At 55.5% G+C, this 18,489-nt stretch overlaps 1 protein-coding gene across 1 annotated transcript in view; it reads right to left on the bottom strand.

Annotated features, from left to right (window-relative positions):
* Positions 1–18,489, bottom strand: part of smg1 (SMG1 nonsense mediated mRNA decay associated PI3K related kinase) — a 50,701-nt gene that overhangs the window by 16,681 nt on the left and 15,531 nt on the right. The window contains 28 exon segments of the mRNA XM_080511746.1: positions 2–220; positions 721–830; positions 1,019–1,157; positions 3,019–3,264; positions 3,336–3,565; positions 3,643–3,889; positions 4,323–4,545; positions 7,205–7,359; positions 7,462–7,691; positions 7,772–7,933; positions 8,542–8,722; positions 8,791–9,009; positions 9,659–9,797; positions 10,302–10,446; positions 10,523–10,658; positions 12,306–12,421; positions 12,424–12,456; positions 13,517–13,535; positions 13,537–13,637; positions 13,640–13,756; positions 14,774–14,894; positions 15,552–15,702; positions 15,820–15,961; positions 16,094–16,247; positions 16,249–16,406; positions 17,797–17,861; positions 17,863–17,931; positions 18,322–18,476. Coding sequence (XP_080367872.1) covers positions 2–220; positions 721–830; positions 1,019–1,157; positions 3,019–3,264; positions 3,336–3,565; positions 3,643–3,889; positions 4,323–4,545; positions 7,205–7,359; positions 7,462–7,691; positions 7,772–7,933; positions 8,542–8,722; positions 8,791–9,009; positions 9,659–9,797; positions 10,302–10,446; positions 10,523–10,658; positions 12,306–12,421; positions 12,424–12,456; positions 13,517–13,535; positions 13,537–13,637; positions 13,640–13,756; positions 14,774–14,894; positions 15,552–15,702; positions 15,820–15,961; positions 16,094–16,247; positions 16,249–16,406; positions 17,797–17,861; positions 17,863–17,931; positions 18,322–18,476 — 4,182 coding nt within the window.

Consider the following 18,489-nt stretch of genomic DNA (forward strand, 5'->3'; position numbering starts at 1 on the left):
CCTTGATCTCGGCCACCCTGGAGGAGAAGAGCGAGCGCGTGATGTCCCTCTCCATCTCCCTCTTGCTCTTCTTGCTGTCCGCCTGCTGGCCCCCTCCCCCGTACACGGCCCCCGCGAAGCCCACCTCCCCCCCGGCGGTCCAGTCCACCAGGGGGTCGTAGACGAAGGCCTCCAGCAGGGTCAGCAGGGTCTCTCGGCCCCGACGCATGATCTGGATCACCTGGAGACACAGACCTCATCGTGTTGGTCCATCTGGACACAAACCGTCCGCTGCTCTACTCAGTTATTTATTATTTGTTCATGTTATGTCACTTCACTATACATATATATATCATTTGTCATCCAGACATGAACAAAAGGCAACAGAGAGAAGATTAATCCCCCCCCCCCCCCCCCCCTCTTGTCGTACAGTTCTACAGTTAGTCACATTTTTTTCCAATTCTCAGTTTCAGTTGTCAGACTGGAACTCGTCCTGATGCCACAGTTTAGCAGTGAAGCAGCTTCTGATACCAGATTCATGTCAATTGATCAATTTCCCTCCAAATAGTCCAACTCATGAATTCAAACGGATTTCTCCTGACCGTCTGAACCTTTCATGGCCCCGCCCACCAGGAGAACGCTAACCCTGCCGGAGCACCGAATGACCAAAAGGACAATGACCAAGAGGAAGTGAATGGAGTGACGGCAGCTGGCGGCGGCGGCGGTCATGTTGAGGCCGACCTGTTCACAGGACAGCCTGAAGATGCCCTCCACCCCGGTGACCCCCAGAGCCGTCTCGATGTTGTGGGTCATCCTGAACGGCACTTTCTCTGGCACACGCAGACTTTTCCCTACAAACACACAAGGTTTGAACACATTTTGAGGTCATGAGGCACCGAGCAGGAGAAAAACACACAAACCGCTGGCTGCAGTCTTTCCAGAAGAAGAATCGGGAAAAAGAAGAACAAGGTGGCAGAAGTGATCTGACACCAGGTGTACAGTCTGAACACAGTGAAACCAGAACGGCGTGGACACCAACCTTTCTCAAAGCACACGTTGTAGTCGATGTGCACCACCTCCCCGCTGCTCATGTCGATCAGCACGTTGTCCAGGTGGCGGTCCCCCAGCCCGATGATGTAGCCCACCATGGACATGACGGCCGTGGACCGGGCGTACGACTGGGGGGGTAAAACAAGGTCAGTATGACTGGGGGGGTATAACAAGGTCAGTACGACTGGGGGGGTATAACAAGGTCAGTACGACTGGGGGGGTATAACAAGGTCAGTACGACTGGGGGGGTATAACAAGGTCAGTACGACTGGGGGGGGTATAACAAGGTCAGTACCACTGGGGGGGTATAACAAGGTCAGTACGACTGGGGGGGGTATAACAAGGTCAGTACAACTGGGGGGGTAAAACAAGGTCAGTACGACTGGGGGGGTATAACAAGGTCAGTACGACTGGGGGGGGTATAACAAGGTCAGTACGACTGGGGGGGGTATAACAAGGTCAGTACGACTGGGGGGGTATAACAAGGTCAGTACGACTGGGGGGGGGTATAACAAGGTCAGTACGACTGGGGGGGGGTATAACAAGGTCAGTACGACTGGCGGGTTTATAACAAGGTCAGTACGACTGGGGGGGTATAACAAGGTCAGTACGACTGGCGGGTTTATAACAAGGTCAGTACGACTGGGGGGGTATAACAAGGTCAGTACGACTGGGGGGGGTATAACAAGGTCAGTACGACTGGGGGGGTATAACAAGGTCAGTACCACTGGGGGGGTATAACAAGGTCAGTACCACTGGGGGGGTATAACAAGGTCAGTACGACTGGGGGGGTAAAACAAGGTCAGTACGACTGGGGGGGTAAAACAAGGTCAGTACGACTGGGGGGGTATAACAAGGTCAGTACGACTGGGGGGGTAAAACAAGGTCAGTACGACTGGGGGGGTATAACAAGGTCAGTACGACTGGGGGGGGTATAACAAGGTCAGTACGACTGGGGGGGGTATAACAAGGTCAGTACGACTGGGGGGGTATAACAAGGTCAGTACCACTGGGGGGGTATAACAAGGTCAGTACGACTGGGGGGGTATAACAAGGTCAGTACGACTGGGGGGGTATAACAAGGTCAGTACAACTGGGGGGGTTTAACAAGGTCAGTACGACTGGGGGGGTATAACAAGGTCAGTACGACTGGGGGGGTATAACAAGGAGGAAGGTGGTGAGGACGGTGGTGAGGACGGTGGTGAGGACGGTGGTGAGGACGGTGGTGAGGAAGGTGGTGAGTCGGGTGGTGAGGAAGGTGGTGAGGACGGTGGTGAGGAAGGTGGTGAGTCGGGTGGTGAGGAAGGTGGTGAGGACGGTGGTGAGGAAGGTGGTGAGGAAGGTGGTGAGTCGGGTGGTGAGGAAGGTGGTGAGGACGGTGGTGAGGAAGGTGGTGAGGACGGTGGTGAGGAAGGTGGTGAGGACGGTGGTGAGGAAGGTGGTGAGGAAGGTGGTGAGGAAGGTGGTGAGGAAGGTGGTGAGGACGGTGGTGAGGAAGGTGGTGAGGACGGTGGTGAGGAAGGTGGTGAGGAAGGTGGTGAGTCGGGTGGTGAGGAAGGTGGTGAGGACGGTGGTGAGGAAGGTGGTGAGGACGGTGGTGAGGAAGGTGGTGAGGAAGGTGGTGAGGAAGGTGGTGAGGAAGGTGGTGAGGAAGGTGGTGAGGAAGGTGGTGAGGAAGGTGGTGAGGACGGTGGTGAGGACGGTGGTGAGGACGGTGGTGAGGAAGGTGGTGAGGACGGTGGTGAGGACGGTGGTGAGGACGGTGGTGAGGACGGTGGTGAGGAAGGTGGTGAGGACGGTGGTGAGGAAGGTGGTGAGGAAGGTGGTGAGGACGGTGGTGAGGAAGGTGGTGAGGACGGTGGTGAGGACGGTGGTGAGGAAGGTGGTGAGGACGGTGGTGAGGACGGTGGTGAGGACGGTGGTGAGGACGGTGGTGAGGACGGTGGTGAGGACGGTGGTGAGGACGGAGCAGTCACACACTGTGATTACCTGAGTGACCCTCCACCACTCGCTGGGGGTGGTGCAGGAGCACCACAGCTCCTTGGCCAGCAGGGTGGAGGGCGTGGCCTCCATCAGCTCCTTCAGCACCTCCTTCATGACGCCCAGGGGCCAGTCCCTCCGGGTCACGTCCAGACTCAGCCCCACGGCCTTCAGGGCGGGCCCGATGCGGCTGTAGTAGAGCTCGCTGGGGCGGGGCACCGGGGGGACGGGCTGCTGGGGGAAGGAGTCTTGAGCCTGGGCGGAGAGGGGACAGTCCGTTGGGGACGAGGGGGGACGGGGGGACCTCCGACGGGCCGGGACCTCACCTTCTGCGCCTGCTGCACCGCCTCCCGCTGCTGCCAGCGCTTGTACAGGCCGAAGAGGGGCGTGGCCCCGTCCACCCACTGGATGAGCCCGGACCGGGTGCCCAGCGGCGTGACGGAGTAGTGGCGGGCGTGGAAGTGTGGCTGCTCCTGCTGGTTGACCTTGGTGAACATGGTGTTGACGATGGACAGGAACTGCATGATGCGCTCGTCCAGGTGCAAGTCCTCCAGCCCTGCGAGACGCAACACAAGGTGCAGACGCTCAGCGTCCCTCAGCGTCAACGAGCCCGAGGACAGTGACGCTCCGTACCTTTGAACAGGTAGGGGTAGTTGTTCCCATCAGAGCCCAGGAAGAACAGCTTCTTGGGCTTGGTCTTGGTGGGCAGGATGGTGATGGTGTTGCCCACGCTCTGGATGGTGACGGCGTCCGACGCCGACGCCTCCCCGGGCAGAGCCATCTCAGTGGAGGCCATGGAGGCCAGGCGGGGGCTGATCTCGTCCAGGTGCAGCAGGTAGCTCGCTCTCTTCTGGGCGCGCTGCTGCAGGCTCATCATGATCTGGGCACCAGGCACACCGAGGGTTAATACAGGCCAGCTGGCAGCACACCAGGGAGGGTCAGGGTCGGGTCAGGGTCAGGGACGGGGTCAGGGTCAGGGTCAGGGTCAGGGTCAGGGTCAGGGTCAGGGAGGGTGAGGGTCAGGGAGGGTGAAGGTGAGGGTGAGGGTCAGGGTCAGGGTCAGGGTCGGGGTCGGGGAGGGTGAGGGTGAGAGTGAGGGTGAGGGTCGGGGTCAGGGAGGGTGAGGGTGAGGGAGGGTGAGGGTGAGGGTGAGGGTCAGGGTCAGGGAGGGTGAGGGTGAGGGTGAGGGTGAGGGTGAGGGTCAGGGTCAGGGTCAGGGAGGGGGAGGGTGAGGGTGAGGGAGGGTGAGGGTGAGGGTCAGGGTGAGGGAGGGGGATGGTCAGGGAGGGTCAGGGGTCAGGACGGCCTCCCACCTGCTTGAAGGGCAGCCAGCTGCTGGCGGGGTTGGCGGGGTTGTTGGGGCTCCTCAGGCGTTCCAGGGCCGAGGTGAGGGCGTCGCCGTACGTCTGCTGGAACCAGGTCTCGTGAGGCGTCTCTGCCGGCGCCGCCGTGATGCTGCACACGTGGTCCAGGGCGAAGACCACGGGACGCATCAGGGCCGAGTGCTTCTCACGCATGATGGCCGTCTTCTGGTCCCTGCAGCACACAGCTCAGCCTGAACACTAGAGTCTCTTTACCGTCTGCTTCCCTACGTGTTCTACTGGAGTCTCTCCACCGTCTGCTTCCCAACATGTTCTACTGGAGTCTCTCCACCGTCTGCTTCCCAACATGTTCTACTGGAGTCTCTCCACCGTCTGCTTCCCTACGTGTTCTACTGGAGTCTCTCCACCGTCTGCTTCCCTACGTGTTCTACTGGAGTCTCTCCACCGTCTGCTTCCCAACGTGTTCTACTGGAGTCTCTCCACCGTCTGCTTCCCTACGTGTTCTACTGGAGTCTCTCCACCGTCTGCTTCCCTACATGTTCTACTGGAGTCTCTCCACCGTCTGCTTCCCAACGTGTTCTACTGGAGTCTCTCCACCGTCTGCTTCCCTACATGTTCTACTGGAGTCTCTCCACCGTCTGCTTCCCAACATGTTCTACTGGAGTCTCTCTACCGTCTGCTTCCCTACATGTTCTACTGGAGTCTCTCTACCGTCTGCTTCCCTACGTGTTCTACTGGAGTCTCTCCACCGTCTGCTTCCCAACGTGTTCTACTGGAGTCTCTCCACCGTCTGCTTCCCTACGTGTTCTACTGGAGTCTCTCCACCGTCTGCTTCCCTACATGTTCTACTGGAGTCTCTCCACCGTCTGCTTCCCTACATGTTCTACTGGAGTCTCTCCACCGTCTGCTTCCCAACGTGTTCTACTGGAGTCTCTCCACCGTCTGCTTCCCTACATGTTCTACTGGAGTCTCTCCACCGTCTGCTTCCCTACATGTTCTACTGGAGTCTCTCCACCGTCTGCTTCCCAACATGTTCTACTGGAGTCTCTCCACCGTCTGCTTCCCTACGTGTTCTACTGGATTCTCTCTACCGTCTGCTTCCCAACGTGTTCTACTGGAGTCTCTCCACCGTCTGCTTCCCAACATGTTCTACTGGAGTCTCTCCACCGTCTGCTTCCCTACGTGTTCTACTGGATTCTCTCCACCGTCTGCTTCCCTACGTGTTCTACTGGAGTCTCTCCACCGTCTGCTTCCCAACATGTTCTACTGGAGTCTCTCCACCGTCTGCTTCCCTACGTGTTCTACTGGATTCTCTCCACCGTCTGCTTCCCTACGTGTTCTACTGGAGTCTCTCCACCGTCTGCTTCCCTACATGTTCTACTGGAGTCTCTCCACCGTCTGCTTCCCAACGTGTTCTACTGGAGTCTCTCCACCGTCTGCTTCCCTACATGTTCTACTGGAGTCTCTCCACCGTCTGCTTCCCTACGTGTTCTACTGGAGTCTCTCTACCGTCTGCTTCCCAACATGTTCTACTGGAGTCTCTCCACCGTCTGCTTCCCAACGTGTTCTACTGGAGTCTCTCCACCGTCTGCTTCCCTACATGTTCTACTGGAGTCTCTCCACCGTCTGCTTCCCAACGTGTTCTACTGGATTCTCTCTACCGTCTGCTTCCCAACGTGTTCTACTGGAGTCTCTCCACCGTCTGCTTCCCAACGTGTTCTACTGGAGTCTCTCCACCGTCTGCTTCCCAACGTGTTCTACTGGAGTCTCTCCACCGTCTGCTTCCCTACGTGTTCTACTGGAGTCTCTCCACCATCTGCTTCCCAACATGTTCTACTGGAGTCTCTCCACCGTCTGCTTCCCTACGTGTTCTACTGGATTCTCTCTACCGTCTGCTTCCCTACGTGTTCTACTGGAGTCTCTCCACCGTCTGCTTCCCAACGTGTTCTACTGGAGTCTCTCCACCGTCTGCTTCCCAACGTGTTCTACTGGAGTCTCTCCACCGTCTGCTTCCCTACGTGTTCTACTGGAGTCTCTCCACCGTCTGCTTCCCAACGTGTTCTACTGGAGTCTCTCCACCGTCTGCTTCCCAACGTGTTCTACTGGAGTCTCTCCACCGTCTGCTTCCCAACATGTTCTACTGGAGTCTCTCCACCGTCTGCTTCCCAACATGTTCTACTGGAGTCTCTCCACCGTCTGCTTCCCAACATGTTCTACTGGAGTCTCTCCACCGTCTGCTTCCCTACGTGTTCTACTGGAGTCTCTCCACCGTCTGCTTCCCAACGTGTTCTACTGGAGTCTCTCCACCGTCTGCTTCCCAACGTGTTCTACTGGAGTCTCTCCACCGTCTGCTTCCCTACGTGTTCTACTGGAGTCTCTCCACCGTCTGCTTCCCTACGTGTTCTACTGGAGTCTCTCCACCGTCTGCTTCCCAACGTGTTCTACTGGAGTCTCTCCACCGTCTGCTTCCCTACGTGTTCTACTGGAGTCTCTCCACCGTCTGCTTCCCTACGTGTTCTACTGGAGTCTCTCCACCGTCTGCTTCCCAACGTGTTCTACTGGAGTCTCTCCACCGTCTGCTTCCCTACGTGTTCCACTGGTCCTCACTAGTTTCTAGGAGGTTCCAGCTGACTGCTACCTTTGCTTGCTTCACATTCAGTAGTAGTTTGATGACTAAGGTTTATTCTGACTGAGTAACCCTACACGTGACCGGAGCTGTTAGACAGAGACGTGTTTCTACCACGAGTTATTTCTGTAAAGAAAAGCCAGTTTGGCAGCTTGATGAAGGAAACGTCAGCATCAGACTGGAAAAGCATTGAGATCTGCAGATTGTGAGTCACATGACTGGTATGGTGTCACGGCGGCGTGCTCACCTGCGCAGCGTGTTGTTGTTCTGCACCCTCTTGACCTCGTCCTCCAGCTGCTGAATCCTGCGCAGGACGTGCATGTGCTGCTGCTGCAGGACGCCCAGCCACAGCTCATCCCACAGCAGAGTCACCCTGCGCAGCTCGCCCACCAGCTGCTGCACCTGAAGGCCCCGGGGCACCGGAGGTGAGTCTCTCTCTCTCTCACTCACACCCCCCCACACCCCCCCCCCCACCACCCCCCCACCACACAGAGCAGCTCCTACCTGCAGCACCATGGTGGGGTTGGCTCCAGACAGCTTCTCCACGATCTTGCTGTAGCAGTCCTGCATCATGGCCTGGTCCTGACTGGAGCAGGTGGTCAGCTCGTCTGGACCCCCCCCGCCCCCCCCCCCCCCCTGGCCGCCCTCCAGCTGCTCCTCCTCCTCCTCGTCGCCCAGCTCCTCTCCCTGCATGCTGCCCAGGAAGGAGGGCAGCGCCGCCGGCAGCTTGCTTCCTGCAGTCACATGGTGTGGTTAAGACGCTGTGACCCCCGAGGACCAGGGAGTCCTTCTGGAGGCCCCCCTGCAGCCTCACCTGCGTTCTGAGCCTCTCCTCCCAGGGAGATGGAGCCCACGATGGCCGGGTACAGGATGAGATGGGGGGAGTCCTGGGCCACCCGGCACAGCAGGCTGCAGATGCTCTGGCGGATGTAGGCCTCTGGGTGGTTGAGCCGGGAGAAGAGCTGAGGGATGATGCCTGAGGAGGACAGTGGAGTCACATCACTTCTTCATCCCGTCTGTTGCAGCAGTCACATGAACTATACTGGTGCTAATTGACCAGTACAAATAACAATGGGGTGTTGATGTGGAGCTCCAGAAAGTCATACTATCGAGTCCAACAATGGCCGACAGCTCTGGACAGTGAAATGTATCTGCAGAAGATTAGAATTCATTTGACTTTACTTTAAAAGCTTCCTTGATCCCAAAATAGAACTGAAGCTAGTGCATTTTAATGCATTTCTTCTTTTTTTAAATGGTGAAGCACTCAGCTGCATTGAATGGTTGAAATGTGTTTAATTGAGTTATTAGTGAGTTTTCAGATCCATCAGATCAAACAAACCTCACTGGTGTACGAGTCACACTCATTCAAAGGAACTGCTCCGTGGACAATCCAGGTTCAGAACCTTCCGTTTCTCTCTGAACTCTTCCTGATTCACATTCTATCATTTGAGGAGACAATTTCCTTGCTCTTTCAGCCTAGATTGTGTTGCCATGGAGGTTTTGACTGCAGCTGGTATGTAGAGATGTTCCATATAAAGGAGGAGTGATGATATTTCAGTGTGTCCGGACCAGGATGTGTCCTACCCCTCCACGGCGCCGTAGGGGTGGAGGCTAAACCCAGTTCCAGCCCCTCCCTCAGCTCCCCGGCGTGCTTCACCAGGAGGCGGAGGAGACGCAGCGTTGCCATGACGATGGTGTCATCGTTGCTCTGCTTGCTGTTGTGGCAGGACAGCAGCAGTTTGGGGTGGTCCTCGTCCACGGGGGCCTGAGACACACCGGGGCGTTAGGCTGTGTGACCCTGGAGGACACCGCCGTCCAGCAGGGGGACCTCACCTGTCCCGCGTTGAGCTTCAGGAAGGTGAAGTAGGCCTGGCACGAGACCCGGTAGAGGCCGAAGACGCGGTCCACCACCCGCCTCCACACCCGGATCAGACCCTCGGTGACCAGCTGCCCCGCCTCCCCCAACCAGGGGCAGGAGGCGGTGAGCTGGCGCCAGATCACGTCCACCATGTCGTCCTCGTCGTCCTCCTGCTGCAGAGCCATGTCCTCATCCTGAGCAGCGCAGCAGGACGTGGTTAGCACCTGAAGAGACCCCCCTGCCGCTCACCTGAAGCCACCAGAGGTGTAGAGACCTCACCTGAAGCTATCAGAGGTGTAGAGACCCCCCCCTGCCGCTCACCTGAAGCTACCAGAGGTGTAGAGACCCCCCTGCCGCTCACCTGAACTACCAGAGGTGTAGAGACCCCCCTGCCGCTCACCTGAAGCTACCAGAGGTGTAGAGACCCCCCCTGCCGTTCACCTGAAGCTACCAGAGGTGTAGAGACCCCCCCTGCCGCTCACCTGAAGCTACCAGAGGTGTAGAGACCCCCCCTGCCGCTCACCTGAAGCTACCAGAGGTGTAGAGAGACCCTGCCGCTCACCTGAAGCTACCAGAGGTGTAGAGACCCCCCTGCCGTTCACCTGAAGCTACCAGAGGTGTAGAGACCCCCCCTGCCGTTCACCTGAAGCTACCAGAGGTGTAGAGACCCCCCTGCCGTTCACCTGAAGCTACCAGAGGTGTAGAGACCCCCTGCCGCTCACCTGAAGCTACCAGAGGTGTAGAGACCCCCCTGCCGCTCACCTGAAGCTACCAGAGGTGTAGAGACCCCCCTGCTGCTCACCTGAAGCTACCAGAGGTGTAGAGACCCCCCCTGCTGCTCACCTGTATGCCAGTGGGTCGACACATGGCCTGGCCCAGGATGCTGCAGATGGTGTCCTTGTCTTCCTGGCTGGTGGTGGCCGGCAGCAGCTCCTCGATCTCCTTCTTTTCTCCGGAGAGGAGAGGAATTCCTTCGCCTTGACTGGAGAGAGCAGAACAAGGTTCACAGTGTTTTACTGACGTCATGTGAGATGTGATGCAGCCAGACCATCAACACCTCCAGGTTCAAATCTCTCGTCACGTTTCCTTTTCAAGCACCAACATTCCACCACTCCACCACTCCATTCACCTCCAGAACCTTTTTCTATTTTAATCATACTGTAATTCCCCTTTACTGGATGGACCCATAGCAGGTGGATCATCTTTATGGAATATGGGGAAACCAGGATACAGAGGAAACCCACGCACACTGAAAGGCTCAGGCTGGATTTGAACCCATGACCTTTTCGCTGAGTCGAGAGTGCAAACCACTGTTAGCGTGGCCCCACCTCACCTGTCCTGCACTGGGCAGCAAGCTGAACCTGATCTAAAGCTCAAACCATCAGGACTTGTGTAAAGACATGGAGTTTTGACGGGAAGTCTCAGACTTTCAGCTGCTGGCTGCTTTCTTTTGTCTTGACCTGGTGTGTGCCCCCCCCCCCCTCACCTGGCGTTGTCCACCACCTTGCGGCCCCAGCGGTAGGCCCAGCTGGCCAGGGCCGCCCAGGACTTGGCCACCTCTGGAGCCAGGCTGGTGGAGAGCTGGTAGAGCTGACCCAGGACGAAGTCCGGCTCCCCGACGCCCACGTTCACTGAGCGGAGAGCAAGCAGAGGCTGGTCAGGGCGGCCGGACCCCTCCAGGGAAACATGTGGGTGCTCTGCTCTTACCGGAGGTCTCCACGGTGATGTGGGGGATGCCCTGGTCCTCCAGGGGGAGCTCCAGCAGGGCGGCGATGTTCCTGCTCAGAGGAGACATGCTGCCCGGGGCTGTGGAGGAATTCAGCACTCCTGAGTTCTTCACCACCTGGAAGAAAAAGCAGGATTCCAGGTTCCTCCTGAACAATGGTCGACGTCTTCTCCGCCTTTCAAGAGGTACAAGTGGGACGTTACATTGGTTTAATCATTTCCCAGGTCTGCAGGAAGCAGCACAGTAAAAATGACAGTGTTGAAACTGCAACGAAATGGGGAGAGTTCCCTCCTGACATGGGGGGGGGGGGGGGTCTATTCATGAGCCCAACAGGTCTTCCATGCAGCTGACTGCCTTCCAGGCCAAGGAGACTGATGTGGACAGTAACTACACGGAGACATGTCCTCCCGGCCCTGGAGGAAGGACGACCACACCTCAGCCACCATCCTGAGCTTTGTGAACAGGAAATAGAAGATCTCAGCGTTAAGACAGGGAAGGAAGCTGAAGGGATCCAACGTCTTCATTAATGGACACCTGACGAAACTTAACGCCGACGAGGCCAGGGCGAGCTCACAAATCGAGAAATAAAAGAAGAAGAGAGCAGAGGTAAATAAGGTTTATACACAGAACATCCCCAAAAAATTACTTTTCCTCAAACAAAGACTAGGAAGTGGGAGGCAACTCAACTAAACTGCTGAAAAAACAACATTTACAAACTGAGGGCTCCTCACACAAGATGAACAGGAGATCAAACACAAAGATAGCCAGAAGTGACGGATGCCTTCAACATTCACCGCTACTTGCTGTGAAAAACTGTTTGCTTCCTTCCTGATTTCTGACTTTTCTGCACGTTTTCCACATCAAACAAATTTAAACATTAGTCAAAGACAAGTAAACCCAAGATACAGTTTTTAAATGAAGGCTTTTATAAATACAACATCAATTGGGACTCAAAATCAATGAACTGCTTGGTGTTTAATATACGTCAGGATTTAGGACAATTAAACTCCATCAATTCTGAATTAAAGCCAGTAACAGATGGAATGTGATAGCTGATGCAGGTACTGCACCAAGAGTATGAAGCTGGAGAGCAAAAGACTCAATTCATACCAAACACAACACATGCAAGCTTAAACACTTGGGAAAGGGACCGACAATATTGTGGGAGGCTTTTAAGAAAGAAGGAGTTAAAGTTAGTAGATCGAGTGGGAGCCACAGAGGGGAGCGGGTGAGTCCTTATTAAGATGTTCACTTTAGCCTATCAATCAAGGTTGGGGAAAAAAGCTGCTTTCAAAATGATGTGAAGGTTGAAGAGTTAAAGGGGTCTGACAGTGTCTATAGGAGAAGGTGAATACTGCCGTGGGAGAAGACCCTCCATCCTGCAGCACAGCGCTGTAGCACACCAGCTCATCCTGGCAGCTCCCAGAGAACACTCTGGATGGCCAGGCTGCTCACACCAGAGCACATGGAGAAACATCATTTCCCGCACTATGAAAGACCGTTTTGCGGGAATTGACGAAAATATGTGCAGTCCTGCAGTGAAATTCAGGCCCTGTTAAGAGCTCAGAAATAGAAAATATTCTTTCATACAATTGCCTGCTCAAGATACAAGTGTGTGTTGATTATTTCAGGTGCTGCAGACTAAAAACAGATGAGGACTACAGCCCACATGTTAGACATATAATAACAATATTAAACCTATTGACAGCTTGTGCAGCGTCAGCTGCTCTCCTCCAATCCCTGAAGAGGAAAGAAGCCACATGCCTGTTTGAGCTGCGGCGTCATGTCCTTCCAGTCGGCCAGCAGCCACTTGCAGAGCGTGAGCAGCGAGCGGCAGGCGGCGCCTTCGTTCTTCCCCACGTGGCAGTAGGACAGAGCAGCTCACTCAGCATCTCCATGGCGGTCAGGGCCTGACCTGTGGACACCATGCTGCTGCTCAGCGCCTCTCAATACGCCAGTCACATCAAAGACAGCGGTACATACCAGGTCTCACCACTAGAGGCCACCATACGACCACTCAGAGCTGCCACAGGAGAAGCTCATGACTCGGGAGGCACCGATCCACGTTTTTCACTTCTGATCCAATCCACATTCCTGAATTTGAATATCTGCCAAAACCAATACTATTCTGATACCTGAGCTGTTTGATTTGATATTATTATCATTAAAGTAGATTTTCTAGGAGGCAGTAAGAAACAGTCTCTACAGTAAAGTATGACATGTAGGAATGTTTGCATGTTTTCTCTCTGCAGACGACTTGAGGTCAGTAGAAGGTGAGAAAAGGAAGCAGGACAAAGTATTTTAGTTCCATGTGGACAATGTGGGGGGTCTGAGTGACGTCATCATCTCTAATAAAGTAGCTCTATGTTTAAAACCTCACAATCATTTTATTAATCCCTGGAGAAATTCTCCAGCGAGCAGCAGCAGCACCATGTTTCAGCTCTCAGCAGCTCCGCCCACTGGGACTATTTTCAGGGAGTTTAAGGTGGAGGAGGACGCAGCTTCACGGAGGTGTGAATCTCCTGCTGACAGCCAGGGGGCGCTGCTGCTCACTGATGCCTGGCTGCAGAGCGACGCCTCCCTGGACAACGGCTTGACAAACATCCACGTTGCTGCATTGATTTATGGTGTTCGAGTGTAAAATCCGCCCAAACAGCAACATGTTGCCATGAACAGCAGGACGGCACAGTGCTGCTACACTAGCCTGCTGGCTGGCTGAAAACTGTGGAATGGATTTCCTGACTCATCACTCCACGTCTCATTGAGACCCGCCTCCCTTCAGGAGATCCAGTCCAACGTTTGCAGCCAGCAGAGCGGCAGGGAGACACTGGAGTCTTTTCAGCAACAGTGAAGCAGACGAGGCTTCATGGATCAGAAATTTCTGATCTGTGAATTACGTAAGTATGGGAACCCGACACTGGGTCCCGACTCATTACTACTGAATTGAACCTTTTGGTAAAGATGTCAAAGCTCACCTGCACTCCTCAAGACTTTTGGCCTTCTCGATGTGGACCTCGGGCGCCCACCTCTCCCCCAGAGTGCCGTCCAGGCTGAGGTGTCTGAAGGCCCGGCTCAAGTCGTCTGGCTGCTCGTCTCCGTCTCACTGCACTGGCTCAGGAGGCGCGACGCCAGCGAGATGTTTCCCTTCTTACGGGCGAACTTGACGGCCATCAGACAAAGCTCCAACAGGTGGCTGTCGACGGAGGACGGGTAGCCTGCAGGACAATGCACATTCAAACAGGTATTACAATGTGTAAGAAAGTAACTTGGAGCCATAATATAGAAGAGTGGTTCTACATTTTTGACAGGTGCACTCCCTGGGGAAACCTCCAGGGGCCTCTTGTTGAAAACATTGGGTAGGACACCAACTAAAAGTGTACGTGTGTCCAAAAGATGATGTGATTCCTAAAACACTGCAGGTATTCTCTCTAGAGATCAGACTCCACCTGGAGGGCTACGACCACACCCTGCCTCTACACACCTCCCCATGAACGGTCAACAGGAAGTAGCACAAATCAACCTGCTGATCCATGGTATTGTACCAGCAATTGTGACAGAGAAGACCAAGACAAGGAATTTCACAGAGTGAAATAGGAACGGAGAGATCTGTGACTCCAGAGGTGGAGAAGAAGAAGAGTTGATGTGAAGGTGGAGGTCAGAGGAGGAGAGTGACTCCGTCATGGAGAGTCAGAGAGTGACTCCGGTCACCATCTTGTTCAATTCTTGTTCCTGCTCCTCCTGCTGCTAGCGTCAGTAGCTTCTAGTTCTATAGGTCTATTGGCCCTGCTCCTCCTGCTGCTAGCGTCAGTAGCTTCTAGTTCTATAGGTCTATGGCCCCCGCTCCTCCTGCTGCTAGCGTCAGTAGCTTCTAGTTCTATAGGTCTATGGCCCCGCTCCTCCTGCTGCTAGCGTCAGTAGCTTCTAGTTCTATAGGTCTATGGCCCCCGCTCCTCCTGCTGCTAGCGTCAGTTCCTGGTGTGGACGACAGGCCAGAAACATCTGGTTGAGGTGAACCAGGTTCCTGGTTGAGGTGAACCAGGTTCCTGGTTGAGGTGAACCAGGTTCCTGGTGTGGACGGACCCTGAGGACTTAAGAGTGCAATGGCCTGAAAGACTTGATAAATCCGGCCCCTGGCAGCTTTGGCCGGTCTCCATGGCGACACAGTTGTGGTGTTTATTTAGAAGCTGTGTTCCAGTGGCTGTGAACAAAGTGCAGCGTGCTAGCTGTGTTACCTCGCAGCTTGTGCAGGAGCTCCCTCTGGAACATGGTGTACCTCAGGGCCTGCAGGAACAGCTGCACATCCTGCTGCTTGCAGGAGCTCAGAGCGTCGCTGCACAGGGGGATCACACAGTCCTGCACACAAACACACCACACGATGGGTCCCTGGGGGGGGAGGGGGGGGTGGGGTGGTGGGTGAGGTAGTTAGTGAGGTGGTGGGGTGGTGGGTGAGGTAGTGAGGTGGTGGGGTGGTGAGGTAGAGGGTGAGGTGTGAGGTAGGTAGTGAGGTAGAGGGTGAGGTGGTGAGGTAGTGAGGTGGTGGGTGAGGTAGTGAGGTGGTGGGGTGGTGAGGTAGAGGGTGAGGTGGTGAGGTAGGTAGTGAGGTAGAGGGTGAGGTGGTGGGGTGGTGGGTGAGGTAGTGAGGTGGTGGGGTGGTGAGGTGGTGGGGTGGTGGGTGAGGTGGTGAGGTGGTGGGGTGGGTGAGGTGGTGAGGTAGAGGGTGAGGTGGTGAGGTAGGTAGTGAGGTAGAGGGTGAGGTGGTGAGGTTAGTGAGGTGGTGGGGTGGTGGGTGAGGTAGTGAGGTGGTGGGGTGGTGAGGTGGTGGGTGAGGTAGTGAGGTGGTGGGGTGGTGAGGTGGTGGGTGGTGAGGTGGTGGGGTGGTGGGGTGGTGAGGTGGTGAGGTAGAGGGTGAGGTGGTGAGGTAGGTAGTGAGGTAGTGAGGCGGTGAGGTAGTGGGTGATGTAGTGATGTAGTAGGTGAGGTAGTGAGCTAGAGGGTGAGGTGGTGGGCTACCTCCTGGCCACTCAGGGTGCCCTCCAGGGTGGCGGTGCAGTGCAGCTGCAGGGTGGGCAGGGTGGGCAGGGCGTCCGACAGGGTGAGGGTGGACAGACGGAGAGGACCCAGGCAGATACGTCCTGTTTGCTTGAGGCAGCGAACCAAGTGACTGCAGAGAGAGAGAGAGAGAGAGAGAGAGAGAGAGAGCTGAGGGGTGAGCTGCACTTCACCATGACACACCATCAGTCTGAGTTAAGGTCATGAGCCCTCACTCAGGGTGACTCACTCTGGGGTGGGCGGGGCTTTCTGGTCCTGCGGCTGATTGGCTCTGGCCATGGCGCTGACGGCGCTGCGCAGCAGCTGCACCTCGATGGCTCTCTGCAGCTCGCTGGGGTCTGGACTCATGGAGGGCAGCAGCCTCTTCATGTCTGCAACGAGCAACGGTCTGAGGAGGCTGTGTGTGTGTGTGTGTGTGTGTGTGTGTGTGTGTGTGTGTGTGTGTGTGTGTGTGTGTGTGTGTGGTGTGTGTGTGTGTGTGTGTGTGTGTGTGTGTGTGTTACCCAGCTTGTCCTTGCAGCTGCTCAGGGAGCTGTAGTCCTCCCCGGGCAGCAGCTCCAGCTGCACCCCACACTCCAGCAGGTCTCCGTCCTCGAAGCGACTCAGAGCCTGGACGTAGTGGAGGTCCGTCCTCAGGTGGATGCTCAGCGGCCCCCCCGGCGCCCTGCTTCAGCGTGGTGACGGTGCTCTGCCACTCCTTCACCGACGCCCAGTCGCACAGCGCCACGTAGCACTGGCAGGCCTTGTTAGCCAGGAAGCTAATGACTTCTGGAGAGCAGTCGCTGGATTTGAGCAGCACCGTCTTCCTGCTGTCACCTAGAGAGAGAGAGAGAGAGAGAGAGAAGAGAGAGAGAAAGAGAGAGAGAGAGAAGAGAGAAAGAGAAGAGAGAGAAGAAGAGAGAAGAGAGAAAGAGAGAGAGAGAAGAGAGAGAGAGAGAAGAGAGAGAGAGAAAAGAGAAAGAGAGAAGAGAAAGAGAGAAGAGAGAAAGAGAGAGAGGAGAAGAAAGAGAGAGAGAGAAAGAGAGAGAGAGAGAAAGAGAGAAGAGAAAGAGAAGAGAGAGAGAAAGAGAGAGAAGAGAGACAGAGAGAGAGACGAGAGAAAGAGAGAAAGAGAGAAGATACAGAGAGAGAGAGACAGACAGAAAGAGAAGAGAGAGACAGAGACAGAGAAGAGACAGAGACAGAGAGAGAGACAGAGAAGAGAGACAGAGACAGAGAGAGAGACAGGACGAGATCGAGAGAGAGAGAGACAGAGAAGACAGAGAGAGAGAGGACAGAGACAAGAGAGAAGAGACAGAGACAGAGAGACAGAGAGAGAGAGACAGAGACAGAGAGAGACGGAGACAGAGAGAGAGAGAGACAGAGACAGAGAGAGAGAGAGACAGAGACAGAGAGACAGAGACAGAGAGAGAGAGAGAGACAGAGAGACAGAGACAGAGAGAGAGATAGAGACAGAGAGAGGACAAAGACAGAGAGACAGAGATAGAGATAGAGAGACAGAGACAGAGAGAGACAAAGCAGAGAGACAGAGAGAGTCACTATGTCACTGCACCTGTGACTCTGGCAGGGTCAGGGTCGGGGTCAGGGTCAGGGTCAGGTCTAGGGTCAGGGTCAGGTCAGGTCAGGTCAGGTCAGGTCAGGTCAGGTCAGGTCAGGTATAGGGTCAGGTCAGGTCAGGTCAGGTCAGGTATAGGGTCAGGTCAGGTCAGGTCAGGTCAGGTCAGGTCAGGTCAGGTCAGGTATAGGGTCAGGTCAGGTCAGGTCAGGTATAGGGTCAGGTCAGGTCAGGTCAGGTCAGGTCAGGTCAGGTCAGGGTCAGGTATAGGGTCAGGGTCAGGTATAGGGTCGGGTCAGGTCAGGGTCAGGGTCAGGTCAGGTCAGGTTTAGGGTCAGGGGTCAGGTATAGGGTCGGGGTCAGGTCAGGTCAGGTCAGGGTCAGGTCAGGTCAGGTCAGGTATAGGGTCAGGGTCAGGTATAGGGTCGGGGTCAGGTCAGGTCAGGTCAGGGTCAGGTCAGGTCAGGGTTCAGGTCAGGTCAGGGTCAGGTATAGGGTCGGGGGTCAGGTATAGGGTCGGGGTCAGGTCAGGGTCAGGTCAGGTCAGGTTTAGGGTCAGGTCAGGGTCAGGTATAGGGTCAGGGTCAGGTATAGGGTCAGGTCAGGTCAGGTTTAGGGTCAGGGTCAGGTCAGGGTCAGGGTCAGACTCACCATTGCTAGCATGCTTGGGCCTGCAGCTGCTGCTGGCCAGCTGCAGCAGACAGTGGTCGGAGCTCTCTGATGCTGCAGTCCAGCCCCGTCACTGCAGACAGCTGATCCTGATACTCCACCGCTGCTTTCTCAAACCTGGCAACGCAGCAGAGAAACAACATGCAGCCAGTAAATCATACAATGGAATTTCCCTGTATACTTAATAAAGTATCTCTCTACGTATCACCCATGTGGTTGGAATGACAGGATGCAGAGGAAGACGAGTGTCCCACTAACATTGAGTCCGTAGGGAAAAAAGAACCAGAATCATTCATTCAGTGATTTATTAAGTGATGATCTCACACCGACACTGGACTTCCTGTGGTTTTTCATCCTACATGGCTCCAGACTCCCGATGCTGCAGCACTTTATTTAATGTGATTGTATCTACATGAGGTAGAAATAAAGCAACACAACCACTAGTAACCAGTGACCAGAGTGGAGCCACTGGTCACACACTGATGCTGACGGAGGTGTCCAGCTCACCGGCCCTCCGCCTGCAGGGCCACGGACGCCAGCCAGCTGAGGGTCTTCCCCGTGGAGCCCAGGCTCCAGGCTGCCAGGCCCTGGATGGCCTCGGGGCAGCGCAGCTCCCACAGGGCCTCCACCAGCAGGGCCAGGGGGACCTCCACCTCTGGGCCCTGCACACAGCCA

This window comes from Blennius ocellaris, assembly GCF_963422515.1.
Source record: "Blennius ocellaris genome assembly, chromosome: 16".
NCBI classification, from domain to species: Eukaryota; Metazoa; Chordata; class Actinopteri; order Blenniiformes; family Blenniidae; genus Blennius; species Blennius ocellaris.